At 37.9% G+C, this 16931-nt stretch overlaps 1 protein-coding gene across 7 annotated transcripts; it reads left to right on the top strand.

The window, feature by feature from the left end:
• Positions 1-45: 45 nt before the first annotated feature.
• On the top strand, positions 46-16827 carry LOC132198305 (ras-specific guanine nucleotide-releasing factor RalGPS1). 7 transcript variants are annotated; one of them, XM_059622268.1, is made up of 12 exons: positions 46-233; positions 12537-12682; positions 13675-13841; positions 13989-14241; positions 14305-14468; positions 14544-14912; positions 14976-15182; positions 15401-15484; positions 15646-15837; positions 15894-16070; positions 16122-16249; positions 16306-16827. In XM_059622268.1, the coding sequence occupies exons 2-12, from the start codon at positions 12608-12610 to the stop codon at positions 16428-16430; spliced, it is 1941 nt and encodes a 646-aa protein (XP_059478251.1). In that variant the 5' UTR covers positions 46-233; positions 12537-12607; the 3' UTR covers positions 16431-16827. The 7 variants fall into 7 exon arrangements, with proteins under 7 accessions (XP_059478251.1, XP_059478247.1, XP_059478252.1 ...); XM_059622264.1 differs by lacking the exon at positions 46-233 and adding an exon at positions 695-734; XM_059622269.1 differs by lacking the exon at positions 46-233 and adding an exon at positions 4692-4712.
• Positions 16828-16931: the final 104 nt, after the last annotated feature.

Genomic DNA, 16931 nt, shown 5'->3' with positions numbered 1-16931 from the left:
CGTTTTCTAGTGGTGAAGCCCTCGGACGGAATTTATTGTAACTAACAACAAAAGGGGGCTGGGAAGGGAACCCAGCTAAGCGCTGGAGGCAAGAGAGGAGCTGGATAATTTTTGTTTATTTTCTAATCGAGTTTCCACCGCCCACCTACCTAGACGGACGCTCATCTCGTGCTCCCGTTGCATCCAGGGATAATAACTGGAAGGTCGTTTTCGCTTCACGCTAATTGAAAAAGGTGAGTTTGGTTTTGGCAAAATTTCAACGCAGTCTCGCGACCGTTTGAACTTTGTTCCCGGGGTGCACTCTGACCCCCCAGCCAAGATAGCGGAATGAAAAAAACACATGCCTCGGTCAGCAGTCCCATGTGGCTCTTTTTTTCTCAAAACAAAATCATTATCGTCGTTAACGGCCACTTTGCTGGTTTTTGTTTTAAATTTTTACTCACTCGCGATAATGGAATAAAAATTTTTGCGCGCGCCTATCAATTGGCTCAGTAGGTGAGTCCAAAGCGGTACTTTTCACGAACATTAAAAGCAACTAAACCAAGTGTCCGGCCGGCTTATCAAGCTAAATACGTCCACTTTGCCGATAAAAATCGACTCGTTTTGCGCGTCAGGTCCGAGCCCTCAGTTCGCGTTCGTGCGCGCACCTGGTGTCGCATTTTAGTTTATTCGGTCACGCCTGGTGCTTCTCGTCGTAATCCTGAACACGATGCAGCTGTCTGCCCACCTATTTTGTGAGTAATGCCTTTTTGTATAATAACAGACAGACCTGCAGCACCTGGAAGACCCTTTTTCTCTGATCGTGTTTTGCTCCGACTCCCGGATATGAGTTGTTGAAAAAGGAATCAATTTTATATTCAGTTATTCACCAAATGGTGTATTCGATGGACGATTTGAAAGACTGCTTTAGCATGCAGGACACGTTCTTTACAAAACTGTTGCTCAAAACTTGTGAAATTTAAAATTTTGTGTTTTAATATTAATTCGCCAGCTAGCATGAAGTTTGATGTTCCAATTAAATTACAAAATTTTCTAGATTTCGGTACAATTTAAAAAAAAAACTAAATTTGTATAAAAATTATTCAATATTATAATTTTTTTTAATTGTGAATTATCTTGGCTCTGAATCTTAAATATAATTGACACGTTCGTTTTTGTCTTTGCCGTTTTTCATCCTAAATGTTAACTGAAGCAGCACAACATTTGCTACTAAATTTCAAAGCTTTTTAACTTTTTAATTTAAAAGGCTAAATATTTTTTACTACAAGTAAAGAAGCCACATTATTAAGAGGTTAAGAAACTAGAAAGCAAAACACTTTTACTCGCACTAGTTTTCCATTCGAGTAAGTACAAATTTTTTAACACAATGCTTGCAATCTTGACAAAGTCAAAGACGGATTAAAACAAGGCTTGCTACAAATATGTATTGTAAGTTGCTATAAAAATATAATATTTTTTTAATCAAGGCATCATAGCTTTAAAAATAAAGTTCAAATATGATTTAATTAAAAAAGTTATCAAAATTTAATTGGAAGAAATAAAATAACTAAATGAGAGAAAAATTTAAATTCAGTTTTACGCCAGAATTTTTTTTTTTTTTGTATTTTATATCATTGAATAATATTTTTACATGTACATTTTGACCTATTTACTATTTAGAGGAAATTTGCAATAAATCTATTTTTACGTAAACAAATTTTTTTAATCCATGAGCAAATTAATTTTAATGATGTAGAGACAATATTTGTGATGAAAGAAGATGCCACGAGCTAAATATAGACGGAGCAATTCATCCTTTCATCTAGTGTACCATCCAGAAAGGTCGCTGTCTGTTTAAGTATGCAGAATTCGTTGACCTTTCCTCCATGAAAATTGAGTCAACAGCCGGATAAAAAAGCCTGCAATTTCAGCAGTGCCTTATCAGAAGGAAAAATAAATGTACATAAAAGAATGTCGCGTTGCTGTAGAAATTATTCAGCGCGAGAAACGATTCCGCCGAATTAATATATAAAAATTCAAAGCTTTTTGTCTCCAATTTTGCACCAGAGCGAATCACACTTGTATGCAAACCGCACTTAAGGATATGCCGAAGACGGAGATGATGAGCTCGTGACCGCGCTGACTCACTTTCTGCTTTATCATTTTTTGTTCCGAGCTGTCCCGGAAACGGTTGTTTATCAATTGTGCTCCCACGTTGTGTTTTACTTGCAAGTTTATAAACCCGATTGCTGTGTCGCACTATTATATTCTCAATTGGAATCGGTATGGCGTGACCAGCGCCAGAAGTAATCATTTTCTTTGTAGTCGAGAAGTTGGTCATGGATTTTGCTTTTATCGTAAAATTTGATAAGTTTTTGCTTTTATACGTTTGGCCAGGGAGAAATACAATTACAAGTTGAAAATGCCTTCAAATCTAAAACTTTTGAAACTTCAAGAGACTAAAATTTCAAATCTAGTTAGATTGTATATTGTATTATATGTTTATTTTTTTATTCATTGTTAATAAAATCATTTATGTTTTCATTTATACTTTCTATTGAAAATTTTCATCTTACATTTTCATTTTACATTTTTCAAATAGAATTTTAATATTAAACTGGAGAAATCACACGTTTTTGACATAACTATAATTTTGATAAATACTTTGTTAACACAAATTTAATTTGTTCATTTTTTCTTTCTTCTCCAAGATCTAATAAAATTGAATTACGTTTGAATAATATAGATCATGAGATATTTTATATTCAGTAAATATGCGACTAACAAAACTTATAGTGCGGAATTTTGTGGTTCCAAAAAAATGACACTGATATTGAAAGCTTTCAAAAGGAAAAACGCAACGTCGGAATTGTGGTTTCGTTTAATCGCGAGTTTTGCGTGTTATTTTGTGGCGGATTCTCGCGCACATGCCTCGTCCGACATTCCCACGGGCTCTGATTTACGCTTCCCTTATCAGTTCTTGTCCGGCGGAGCCCAAATCGGGGCCATTAAAAGTGAAATGAATTAAAAATCGTGGGAAGCGTGCTGGTGGCGCGATTAAGACTCTTGACACAGCTTTTTTCCCACCGTCAGGGCACAATTGCATTTTTATTCTATCCCGGGCCGGAGCGCGCGATAAAAAAATAAAGGTTCAAGGCGACCCCGTGCATGCGTCATTCTGCAAACACACATCCTGCGCCGTCCGGCCCAATTACTTGGCAAACACCCCAGCCATCAATCAGGCAGGAGTTCCTATTCGGAAACAATATACGTTGACCTGCCCTTAATTTTGCCCGGGGGTCATTTTGCCGCGCGGAGAAACTCACAGACCGCAAAGATCGTCTCGTGACTCACGTCGGCAACTTTCTGGAGAAAAATCTCTCGTTATAAATAGAAAAGCGTTTACATTAGATTTCTGCTCTTGAATTTTATCCTTTACGGCTCACGGGCTATTTATATAATATATGGTCGGACTAAGTTCTGAGTTTGGCCCGTGCCCTTCAGATTATTTCTGCTTTATTTCAGGCAGCTCTCATCGTAATATGGGAGCCGCAGAAGAGGACGATTATTTAATTGTCGTTCCTCAAGGCCACTTTTAAAGAACTACTTCAAACCGCAAGTCGCGCGAGAAATGGTTTTTTTTTTGCAAACTAGTCAAACTATTAAATTGAAGTGAGAGATTTCTTTTATTTAATTTATTTTAATTAATATTCTATTGTGAGCTTCAAATTTTTAATGAAATGCAATTGAATTATTTTTAAACCTGAAGGGAATTAAATTTTTTGTCTGTTTTTTTTCAGAGGTTTTCTGTTATTGTCTTTTACACAATAATAAATCTACAAAATCTCGTAAAATTCATTCATGAATCACCAAGTTAAAAATGATCAAACAATATTTTCCTCAATAGTGATATAAGATTATTAAAATACAATTCAAGAACATTTAAATAATTTATCTAACTGTGTTAAACAGGTCAGAAAGTCAAGGCTCTTGGCACGATTTTATATTTCTGATCACAATTTGAATTTAATTAAACAATCAAACCACAAGGAATTTTATTGATTATTTTAAATGCTATATATTTTAATATTTTATCTAATTGTGATGACAGAATTATTGATATTTTATTTCAGCAAAACAAAGAAACTAGTCAAATCTTCATGCGCGAAACCGTAAAATATTTACAATTTTGTGGTCAAAACTATGGCTGTTGCTTTCTACGGTGCCCAAATTAGCGTATGACTCGATCGGGGAACAATTTCGCACGCTTCTCGGGCTCCACCCAACTACTCTTGTTCTTATTTCTCGATTTTCCACCGGCCAAGTGGCCAGCGAACGGCGTCGCGCTCTTCGCAATTATTTCTCAGGGCCGTGCTCGCTTTTTTTGGCATGTGAGTCGCAGCAGCCGCTTTTTCGCTCGCCACTGGGGCCCCCAACTGTAAATTATGAAATGCTACATCTGCTCGCCAGCCTCATAATAACACGGCCGATTATACAAAGAGTTGGCGCACTCGACAAACATCTGCACTTCCTTGAGATGTGGAGTTTGTATAAATTCGCTCTTTCAAGCAGACGATCATTTCGTTCTCGCTGACTGAGCGCGGAACTTTATCTGCCAATTGCCAAATGGGATCGCTGTGCGTGGCTGCCGTCGGGTTAATTGGAGTCGCAGACTCGCTGAGAGAGACATTTAATTCCTTTCCTCATATTTCATAAGAAAAAATACTCACAACGTGAGTATTCAACCTCCAAGAATTTGTGTGGTGGTCAGATATTTATTTCTTTATTCTTGATTATTTTTATTGCCAAATATCATCATAAATGAAGTTTCTTATTATAATTACATGCTTAATAACTTGAATATTAGTGAATATTTGAATTACTGGGAATTATTAAGTTTTGAATTACAGAATTCGCTCTAAATTTGAAAATTTAAAAGTCAAATTTTATAATATTCAACAATTTCAAAATGTTACCGTTGGGTTCTAAATTGTAAGTTTGGTTATAAACAAAATTTCATATTAACTTCTGTATTTTTATTTTTGTATTAAAAATTTAGTTCTGCAAACTCATTTTCAGTAGTATTTTTCTTATTTATTACGAGGAAAGCTTTCGAAGCAAATCAAATTCTGCAGGTTTGAGCAAAATTCATTTTCGCCTTCTGCGACTCGGGTTTCACCAAAAAGCAGATACCAGCACCTGCAAGTAAGAGCCAGAACCGAGATAACAATCTTCACGCTGAGCAATTAAAGCATCCTAAGCATAAAACAATCCAATGTCAAGAGTGCATAACTACAACAATGCGCTTGGCTGCTGCCGACAGAAAAATATTGCATTGAAAACGTCTGGAAAAGAAAGCCAGCCACCGACTTTGAAGCTCTAAAGATATCGGCGAAATAATATACAAATCAGCACAATTAATTAATTTCGCTCGCGGGCTCCGCAACGTGTGACGATTGCTCCGATTTTCCGTCTCTACTTGTTGTTATGCAAACGGGAGAATTGCGCGAGCAGCACCAGTTTTAATTTCCTGCTGCTAATGACGGGGACGAGTTTGGATTTCCAAGTGGCGAAATTGATAAAATTGTTTGCGTCAAAGGTCACGGACGCGCCGGAGATTGGACGGAATTGCATATTTTCGTCAAGAGTTATTAGCCCCTCGCGCAGAGTCACATGGTGCGCTCTGCTGATCGTGCGCGTCACTTCTTGCCAATCTTAATTTAATTACATTGAGACATCGCTCGATGCGTTTGTCACAACCCTCACGCCAGCCGCACTCAATCTAATTACCCAAGAGCACCCATCGGTCTAATGAGAAAAGCGGTAGCTGCTCCAACGGGGAACGAACAAATTGCTGCGCGCGACCATTTTGCAATTAGGAGCTGATTAGGGATAACAATCCTTTACACAGTTGTTGCAAAACAGAGTTGTTATAGTAATATTAATATGAAAATTGCTAAAGTGTGGTTTAACATAAGAGATCAGAGTTGCAGTGAAATAAAATTGTTTCTACAAGTTGGTTGGCATTTTTAGAAAATCAAGTTTTTAAATGAAGAATCGTTTATTTTTGAGGTTAAAAATTAAAAATATTATGAAGAAGTTTTAAATGCTTGTATAATAAAATTTTAATTGAACCTCATATTTTCCGCTTTCAAACATTTATTGTACAGTTTGAACAAAAATCATAAAATATGATATATATCTGATCTTTAAATAAAAAATCTTGAAGATTCAGTGCTGAATACAATATAATTTCACAATGTTCTTCTGTTGTTTTTACAATCGTTTGTTTACAATTGATTCAGTTTAGACTGAATTTACGTTTTATTTTAATTTTTTATAAAATATTTTCTTTCCAAATCAACAAGAAACATTTGAATTTTCAAGTGAAGTTTCCTCCCAAAAACATTTTCCTCTAAACAGAAATTTCCCCACAAGTTCAATTAAATTTCATAAGACCTTCTTATCTCTAATTTATTTGATTCAAAATGAGGAAATGGAAATTCCCGATATCACTCTGTGCCTGTTAGTTTTGATAAATCCATCCACATCCGCGTAGACAGTCGTACACGGTCACCGCTTGAATAAAAAAAGGCGAGTATGCACTTCACAATTGAACTGTTGCGACAACAGAACCACTCCATTTTCACAACAAGAAGCTCTCGAGTTTCATTGATGCGTCTCTCCTTGGAACGTCCTCCACCCACGTCCGTCTCGTGCCAGTCGCGCCTGCAAATTGCGCGCATTTTTAATTAATTTCTCTCCTGCTGCTTCCTTTGCTCGTTCAATTAAACGTGAATCCTCCTTTTCTCACTTGACGCCGAGCTTAAAGGAGCGCGTGAAGTTTTATAATTAATTGTAAAAGCGCCTCTCGGAAAGTGGAGTGTCGTCCGCACACATATAAAAATAAAAGAGAAGACCGATCTGCGCCACTGGCGTGTATAATACATAGAGAGCTACGCACGGAATCTCTAGCTCTTTTTGCAGGCTCATTGATTGAACGAAATGGTCTCGTGACCTTTTTCAACTGCTCTCATTTCGCCAGGCAAACGAGTTTTCGCCTGCTCGTCCCGCAATTAATTTCCAGTCCAGCTGCACGTGAGCAGTTTAGTTCAAGCCAACTTTGATACTCTTTGATTGAGCTAAATCAATTGAAAGAGATCAAGTAAGAAAAAAAAATGGAAGTTCTATATTATATTATTAATTTAATTTAAATTGCAAGTTGATTCTTTGTTCCCTTTTTGAGTAAAAAAATTTTGGTACCTTTTGCTTAACATTTTAATCAAGAAAAAAATTTAAATTTAAATTTGAAAAATTTTGGAGACGGTGGTGTTCTGGTGTTTGGAGCTTTTTATTTATTTGATATATCTATCGTGATACCTGTTAGGTTTAATTAAATACTTTTCTTTTAGTTAATCAAAATACGGCCCAATATCAAGGAATAAAAGGAACTTTTGATGTTATTTAAATATTAAATAATTAATTTATCCTCTCATAACAAGTCAATATAGATAAATTGGAAATTGTCAATTGTCTCAGATTTCTGAACTGCTTAAAAAAGATAATAATCTTCAAAATAATTATTAACATTTCAAATCAAATTTTGAATTCTTATGATTTGGCTATGGATTGTAAAGCGATTGTATTCAACAGTAAAGAAAATTTATTATTATAAATCTGGAAAGTTAAAAATTGTATAAATTAAAATTAATCAAGATTTGTAAAAAGTCATAGTAATTTTTGTTTTGTTTGACTTTGTAGGATTCACTTGCTATTAATAGTTTTTTTCGCTGTCTGGTTTTATCATTCTCACTTCACTCGCTGCTAATTTAACGACGGCACGTGTTTACAATACACCAAATATTTGTTTTTATCTTGATAGTGGTTAGGGGATCGCGCCGGCAATAACCCTGCCGCCACCCCAAGGCTGCACGAAATCTAATTTGGGCCGTGGTGCGGGTCAAGACCAGGCGCCAGTGGAGGTCCTCCGCCCCTTTCCGTCGTTTATACGGTCGGTCGATGCGTTTTGCAAAAGGTCAACATCTGAGTCACGTGAGCCCCTCCTACCTAGACTTCAATACAATGCCCTCGGCCGAGCTAATTTTCCGAGAAAGCGCAACTTTCCGGTCGATTCTACTCGTCTGTTTGTGCGGAGGGTCGATAACACGGCCGTGTTACTCGACACAGAGGGAGGAGTCCACCCGAGCAGGGTGTAATTCCGTTTTGCTACGCAAATACTATTCGCAGCACGTCAGTGAAATTCGCAGCGCTGGACACACGATCTCGGCCGTGACGTCAGTGGGCGCAAATAATCCCGGTGATGAGTGCGTCGGATTTTGTGCAAATCAATTTTTTAGCAAATGATATTTTAATCGGGGTTTGCCGGTGCGGGTAAAATGGCAATTAATCTCAAAAGCATCCGTTTAACGCTTTTTTATTGCTTTACTGCCGGACTTTATTGCATTTTGTAGGTTTATGGCTGGTACGCATGATGTCGCAGGCGTGCAAAATGATTAACGACGAAAACAGGGATGATGAAAAAAAAACACAAGCTGGATTTTGTTTGGCTTTGCCGGTTATTCAAATTTTTTTCTGTTTTTTTTTTAATTACATAAAATTTTGTTAACTTAGTTTATTAACTTTAATTTAATATATTTTTAAAAGCCGTATATTATTTAAATATAAGATCTAATATTTAATATTTCATGAAATGTAATGTAGATTTATTGCTTTTTACTACAATATTTAAAAAAAGTCAGTCAGTTTAAGAAAATTACAGTATATAATTTATGTGAAAAAATTCACTGTTCGGAAACAATAAGTTAAAATTTTTTAGCCCTGCTTTAATTGAAGACTTAACCAGACTTAACATGCATTTATTGTCCAAAGTATGGAAAAAACAACTTAATTCTAAACAAATTTAAAGAGACCAAAAGTTCAAGTGTTCAAATTTTGAACAATGCGTCGTTGAACTAGATAATTAAAGCAAAGAAACGAACTAGGCTCTGGGCTTTGGCTACTGACCTGAGAAAACTTGCTCGGAAGACTTCGGCACTTCCTTTCATCATTCAATTTATCATTTATAATTTTTCTCTCGTCGCTCCTGCTTCTCATAGTTTTACACGCATTTTGTGCGAAAAATAATAAACAGTGTGAGAATCGCTGCTCATTTCATATGCAAGTGGCTCTTGTGCTAACGAAGAAAGAGAAGTGGGCTGCGCGTATGTGTTCTCCTCGTGGTGGAAGTGACACATTTATGAATGCATGATCACAGAGAAGGCTGCCGTTTTATTGTTGCTGCAAGTTGCTCTCGGCTCATTTCTCTAAATTGGCATGAAACGACCTCTCCGACTTTTCCCAACGAACCCCGCGGTCATTTCAATCGAGAGCGAACGACCTTTTTCCCCATTTCCGCGCGTCAAGGCGAAAAGTCGGTCCCGAGGGTGGTTCGCATTTTTATGCAACTAGCACGGCAATGAAGCCGAGCGTGTTGCATACTCGGCCGACGGTGCTGGCAACGAGCCCAAATTGAGTTCATTATCTTCTGCAAACTCTGTTTTGCGTCAATTTGATGAGAAACATTGGCGTGTTTACCAAAACAAAGCATTTCCATTTCAAATTTTCATCCAAACCCCTTTCTTTCCCTGGAAATTTTATTTTTTTCATCAGAGCTCCCCCGTCAGAGCCGGGGAGGCTCGGTCGGAATCCTCATTTCTCTCTCGAGTACAGAAAATCAATATTAGGCCCAGTCACGGTGCCGGTGGGACTTGAGCTGCAGCATGCGGGCGAGCGGGAGGGAAAGCACATGATCCATCCAACCCCAACACGAGAAACCTAGTTGGTGGTGTGATTCCGTCGCGTCACTTTGTAAGAGTTAATCGTGTTATATTTTGAGATCTTGGCAAGCGCGTGACTAACTAACGCGTCGCAGGAATCTCGCCTTAAATCCATTGGCTAGGTATGTGCGTCACGTGTTTAACTGAAATCGAATGGGGCGCCAAGTAAAAACCGAAAATGGAGAAAATTAAATGCCAGAAGTTGTTTACTAGAAAAATCTAATATCAGAAATCACAAGAGAAAATGCTACAAATTAATGATCGATTAATTTCAGTATCTACTTGAGAGTCAAATTAATCGCCGTTTCAAAATTATTTTATTCTCAATTATATAAAATGGATCTGCATCCTCGGAAATAATTAAGATTATACTTTAATTAGGGACCATTAAGTTAATTTAACTAGCATTATTTATTTATCAAATCCTTTTCACAGTCGTTGAAGCATTTAATTATTTTCTGACTATATGTTGTAGAAAATTATTTATAGAAAGATTAACAAAAATTTTGCATTGAATTTGTTTCAGATCACTTGGAACTTAATTCGAATTAATGTATGAATTTCTGACGAATCATTTTTCCGGCATTTTACTTTTGGTCACAATGTGGCGACCCAATCAAGGATTGCAGGAAGCTGCTGGGGTAAAATCACTAAAATTAAATCGGGATAAGGCGCCGGTGGGTGTTATTGCTTTTGAATTGCGCTCCTTCCGTGAGTCACATACGCCGTTCCGCCCGCGCAAGAACGATTTGCTTGGGCGGTTCGGCGCCGTCCAGCAGGAAATCCTGAGCGAAAATTCTCAGCACCCTCCCTAATTGGCGTCGCTGCCAATAGTCAACAGCGGGTCATGGGAATCGGACTTTTTTTAATAAAACTTCTTTTGTAATCCAAAGTACAAAGTACATTAATCGGTTAAAAATTTACATTGCACAGGGCAAACTATATTAGATGCTCTTCATTTTGCTTATTTAAAGGTATTTTATTGTTCAAATATTATAATAGTAGTTTAAAAAAAACGTTAATTTATATTTGTTTATTTTGTTCTAAATTTTCCTGGTTTGAATGTTGCATATTGAGCATCAATTTCTCCTTTTAAAAATGCAATGTATTTTTATTGAACAAAAATTATACCTTTAAACTAATCTCGTTCAAAGCTTTTCGTTTTGCTCACTTTCCATATCATATCAATAAGCAATCGATCTGCCAGGTTTCCTCAACCTGCCGGGAACTATTTTTAGCCTCGAGCTCCTGGGCATGTCTCGTTTCCTTATCAATGCATTCCCTTGTATGCTTTGGCAATCGTTTCCAAGAAGACCGTTGCTCTCTTGTCATCGCAAGCACGTGTGCGTGTGTTTGCAATGGAAAATAAATAAGCAAATAGCCGCTTGTGTTTGTTACACCACTCGCAAGAAGTGCGTCTTTTTATCCTCCGCGCGCGCGTCCTCTGTATACGTAATTGCAGAATAGAATAGAAAACGGTGCTGCGCCACAAGAAAATTTATAGGTATAAACATTAAACGACTAAAATCCCGCACGTAGCTTTTGTTCGTTCGCTCGCTCGGCACTTGCTCGACTTCTTCCTCCCGTATCGATCTCTTCTTCAATGAGTTGCATCGCGGGCGTGAAAAGCGGCCAACCGGTCGCCGACTGATTCTTTCCAGACGTCGATTACCTAAGATGAAGAAGGAAAATCAGGGCACACTGGAGCGCACGTCAAGTTCAAAACAATAATTCACAGAATGTTTTTTTTTTTAAATATTTAAATAAAGTCAATTTATTTAGGAAATAAATAATCAATTAATAGTTTTAAAAATGAATCATTTAAGAGTATTATAGAAATTGGTAGTGTTGTTATAGCAAAATTATAACCTATTTTAGTATGTTTCCTCAAATTGAAATTACTTTTAGGCTATTTTCACTCTTGTGTAAACTGTCTTTATTATTGAAAACTGACAGAAATTTTGCCTCCGACAATTCTGTAACGTCAAATCGGAAATTTATCAAAATAAATGGTTAATTAATTAATTTCGCAGCTATTTTTTTGAAATTGTAGTCAGTTGAATTGAGTTTAAGTCAATTTAAAACTGAGAAAGTGGCGAAGCAGCGGTGGAAAAAATTTCCGTAGTTTAAATTGACAACCAAATTACATCACAAGTGGTTTTGAAAAATGTTAAATTTTTTAAAATAAAGTGTAAAATATAACTTTTCAAATGAAATAAATTTTCAATTTTCTTTACTTGCTTTAAAATGACTACAGTGTTGATTCATTAATGAAAGTAGTAAAAAGATCAATTAAATTTTACGATCAGATTCTTTCGTCAAGTTTACTCCTGAAGCAACTGCGGGTGGAGCCGGCAAACGAGCGTTACATCATTTCGGGGAGAGATTACGTATTGCATGCATCGTTACTCTAAACCTTGTTATTTAATTAAGAAAAGCCGAGCGCGTCACGCGGATTATGATTTGTTTGTAAACCGAGTGCTGGTGTGGTGGCGAGACAGAGTATTCGATTCAGTCGTCCGCCAGTCCGCCGCACTTGTTGTGCTATTTCGGGCCGAATTGCGGCACAAAAAAAGGCGCTTTGCCAATTTTTCGGGGCTCGCGCGGAGGCTCGTCGTGGTCACAAGACCGCACTCCGCCGTCCTTCTCAAAGCCATTCGCTCGCCAGCAGCTGCCGTATCAACATGAAGCTCATCCCGCGTTGGTCTCTTTTGTCCGCAGTTTACTACCTGGACAGCGGCGGCGGCTGTTTTGGTGTCCGCCGGGCCGAAGATGCCAAGAAGCGTGTGAGGATGGCCAAGATGCGCTACTCTGAAATGCCCACCGACTACTCGTGCGACAATTTGGCTGCCATGAGAATCAATGAGGTGAGATTTTTTAATTTTATTTGCAAATAAGTTTTTAAAATTTTCCCAATCAATGTTTTAAGTTACAAAGCAAATCTTTTTGCTCCATAAAATGCTTTTTTTTTATTGAAGGTATTTAACAGCAAATAAAATATGAAGACAGATAAAAATAATGAAGTATTTCAACATGTTTGAGAAGAATTGAGAATTGAATGCCTTTAATTATTAAAATAATCACAAGATTATCATTGGGAAACAAATACTACAGCTTAATTTCAAAACTTATTCAATTTTAACTACGTAGTTTGTATCACACCGCGGACTTGCATAATTTAATTATTTTCATGGTGATTTTGACCATTAAATTTCTGTAGAAACCCTTTTTTTTTTTAATTTTTCATATTACGTTTTTTTTTAAAGTAGTTTCAAAATATCTATTGAACCTTGGCTTACAAAATTCTTAAATGGATTTTCAAATATCCTTGATTTTTGTTATCTTTCTGATATGAAAGAATTTTCTCACTGCTTGTTATTTATTTTAATGAAAGTACATTTTTACCCCACTTGGCTCGACGACACCCACCCATTGTTTCGTTTGCCCAGCTGCCGTGCAGGCTCTTGGCTCTTCTCTCATCTTTTGTCTACTCCGGCGAGGGTCATTATCGTGTCTGCTTTGTTGTTGCCCGATTGAACCCAGTCTATTGTGGACTCAAAGAAAGGAATAATAAAGAAAGGGTGGGGTCTGTTGGAAATCTCAAAGCAAATTGAATGCGCCTTGTGTGCGTTCAATCTCGTGGGAGTGCTTATCTTCAATACATTTCCTCTGTTTACTATTTACTCGCTTGAATAGCGTCTGAAAAAAGTGGGTCTCGGATTCTCGACTGTCGCGGTCATTGATTGGGCAAATACAAATAAGTTATGACTAGTAGTTGGAATTTTTCACTCTATAAACCTCGCCGTTCGGCTTTAATGAATGGTTCGGCAGTTTGACTAATGCGCTCAATTGTTTGCAGGATCAGCTGGAGTCGTGCTGGTCACACAAGAGCAGCCTCCACAAAATTATCCCCATCAGGCGTGAGTCGTCAGTCAATGAGCTGAAACATTTGTCAATTTACAAGAGCCCCTTTTGCGGCTCGCCGGAAACTTTAGTCAACACCACCACCGTCAATTACCACACAAGGTTTGTGCATCAACTTGTCAGTCATCCCTGCTCACTCTATTACAGCAGACAGAATTTGCGAGTATTCCCCTTTGTTTGTATTTCCGCAAACCTCTAATGCTATTACTGTTTTTTCGCAAAAGCCTTACAATCTTTTTGCTTTTGCAGCTCGCTACCGAGATGCCCACCAATCCACAAATCGCACAGCCTGCCTCGTGGCTGCGAAGAACACTGCCACGAAGCCATCCAGTTCAACATTCTGCAAGTGCCGCCTGAAGATTTCGCCAGCCAACTCACTAGACTGGATATCGCCACATTCAGATCGATTGCGCCAGACGAGCTGAGTAGTTGTGCGTGGAACAAGAAAAATAAACTCACAGTGGCGCCAAATGTGGTCGCTTTCACCAGAAGATTCAATCTTGTAAGAAAATCCATCAAATTCACGAACTGAGTTTATAAATATATTTTTTTCGTTCAATCCCAGGTTAGTTTTTGGACAGTCGAGGAAGTGCTGTCAGGCGATAGTCCAAAGAAGCGCGCAGAGGTACTGGGTCACTTCATAAGAATTGCCAAAAAGCTCCATGAGCTGAACAATTTGCACTCTCTATTTGCTATTGTATCTGCACTTCAAAGCGCCTCTGTATTCAGGTAAAACTTGTTAAAAAAAAAATAAATTTTTTCAATTTTTTGCTATCAATTGACAATGCCTCTTCATTATTATAGATTAAACAAAACATGGGGCTACATTTCAAAAAAGGAGAGGCAGACGTTTGACAAACTGGCTGAGGTCTTCTCAAACAAAAACAACTGGGGCAACCTGCGAGAGCACATGGAGAGCCTCAAACTGCCTTGCATTCCCTATCTAGGCCTCTTCCTCACCGACCTGGTCTACATTGACATCGCCCACCCGCACTCTGGAGGACTCGAGTCGGAACAGCGCCAGCTGAAAATGAACAACATCCTCAGGGTGATCTCCAATTACCAGCAGAGCGACTACACCCACCTTCACGCCTTACCACACATTCAGGAGTACTTAGGGTCCAAACAGTACATTGAGGAGCTGCAAAAGTTTAAAGAAGACGACCAATACAAGTGAGACCCAAATTTAAAACGCAATTAGACTATTATTTTTACACTCGTTTGTTCTATTTGCAGACGTTCTTTAAATTTAGAACCATCTTCACCAGTGCCAAGCTCGTCTTCTTCCAAAGAGTCTGTCAGTGACGCCATGGCCCACCAAGGGCGTGGCTCCGCAGCCTCCCTCAACTTGTCTCCCTCGAGAGGAACAGGCTCCATGAGACTTTCGTCTGCTCCGGTGAAATTCGTGCCTGGACACAGAAAATCAAGAAGTCTGGGAACGAAGTAAGATTTATTTCAATCAGATCTGTTTGCTAGAATTTTGGTGCTGGTGCTCTTTGATCAAAATTTAACTAACAATTCATTTACTTCAGCAAGTTTCTGATCAAATCTTAATGGACGGCCTTTGCTTTTACCTAAAAATTCTATTCAGTGAATGTATTTTCACTCAAGCGAAGGCAGTTTAGTTTCCTGTGTGTGCTAATGGCTTGGTGGTTTGCCAGATTTCGTAGTACAAGTCTGCCGCGCAATTTTCATAAGCAGGGCGGCCCCCATCTTTGTTCTGCTCGCCCAAGTTTGGGCACATGGTGAGTAATGGGCAGATCTTTTAACCTCTCTAGCATGCTTCTTTTTACTTACTATTTCTCTTTTTTGTTAAATTCAACTTGCGTTTTGATTAATTTTGATCATTCCATTACATCAAATTTGGAGGGTTGACATTTTCCTGACATATTTCTTATCTATGCAGTGTATTTAGGGCTTGCCACATGGGCAACCCAGAAGACTGTGGCATCGATAACCCCAGGCACTCGACAGGAGACCGCCACTTGTTGGACGACTCGGTGATTGAGGAGCATCTGGAGTTGCGAGAGGACGAGTTGCATCTTAAGGATGATCGATTGGCAGAAGATGAGGATTGCGGTCTTTTACTAAAAAATGGGTAAAATCAAATTTTTAATAGCTATGGCCTTAATTAAGGAGGAAAAATTTAAACAGGTCCCCTCTTAGTGAGTTGGGGATGTCCGTGGATGACACATTCCAGATGCAAGGGTTGCTGCGACGAAAAACACTTTTGAAGGAGGGCAAGAAACCTGCCGTTTCCTCGTGGCAAAAGCACTGGATGCAGCTGTGTGGCCAGTCATTGGTTTATTTTGCACCAAAGTCATTCAAAGGGTAACTTTTTTGTTAAAAACTTAGCAAATTTTTTAGAATCAAATTGTTTAGATTCAGCACAGATCACCGTTCCGATTACAAAAGAGACCCCTGCAAATTGGTGTCCGTTCTCGGCTGGACAGTAACCATTAGTGACAACACAGCACAGCCTGATTTGCAGCTAACAGATCCTCTTAGAGGTTAGTCCATGTTTTGGTTTTTTGATAAACGTTTATTGACAATTTTGATTTTGAAGGAAACATTTATAAGCTCAGGGCGTCCTCGCGGAGCGAAGCTCTCAAGTGGTACAGCTCGCTTCAGAGTGCCATCAGAGGAGGCAAAGAGAAGCCTCTGCCAGCTAATCTCATGTCATTTGAATGAAGACTGCATTTTCAAGCATACATGCAACAAAATAACAGAACTTTTAATTAGCCCTTTGAGCTATTACGGCTGTGTCTGTCCCTAGAACATATCTCTTTCGTTGGCTAGCAGCTCGTCAATGTCTTGCCTTAAATTCTACAGAAGAGACCCTAGATCTGCTCAAGAGATTTCTATCAAGTAAAATGCATAATAATAATATGGAGAGGATGTATTGTCATTCTTGGCTTTTTAAATTTTTTTGTACCAAGATTAATTTACACAAATATGCCTATGAATTTTCATCATTTTTAATTTTTATGTGCATAAACTTAATTTAATATTCATGTTCTCTTTGCGAGTGTAACATGTATTGTGAAACGATTATTTTCTTATTAAAAATGCCAATTAATTTACACTATGGTCTCATTTTTTTTCTATGAATACCAATAAAAATGTGTGATAATTAAAAACATTTAAATGATGATGCACAAATAGCACAATGGCTGACTTGTGTTTTAATTT

The sequence above is a fragment of the Neocloeon triangulifer genome, unplaced genomic scaffold (genome assembly GCF_031216515.1).
Source record: "Neocloeon triangulifer isolate White Clay Creek 2 clone unplaced genomic scaffold, ASM3121651v1 ptg000012l, whole genome shotgun sequence".
NCBI lineage: Eukaryota > Metazoa > Arthropoda > Insecta > Ephemeroptera > Baetidae > Neocloeon > Neocloeon triangulifer.
The sequence above is the reverse complement of the archived record's forward strand: the minus strand, read 5'-3'. Positions and strand labels throughout refer to the sequence as shown.

What these genes read in the sequence shown, in the direction of transcription:
- LOC132198305 (XM_059622262.1), top strand. Translation starts at nt 12,500, where the DNA reads ATGAAGCTCATCCCGCGTTGGTCTCTTTTGTCCGCAGTTTACTACCTG. An exon ending in TCACCAGAAGATTCAATCTT is followed by an intron (nt 14,242 to 14,304) that starts GTAAGAAAATCC and finishes GTTCAATCCCAG; the next exon opens with GTTAGTTTTTGGACAGTCGA. An exon ending in GCTAACAGATCCTCTTAGAG is followed by an intron (nt 16,250 to 16,305) that starts GTTAGTCCATGT and finishes TTGATTTTGAAG; the next exon opens with GAAACATTTATAAGCTCAGG.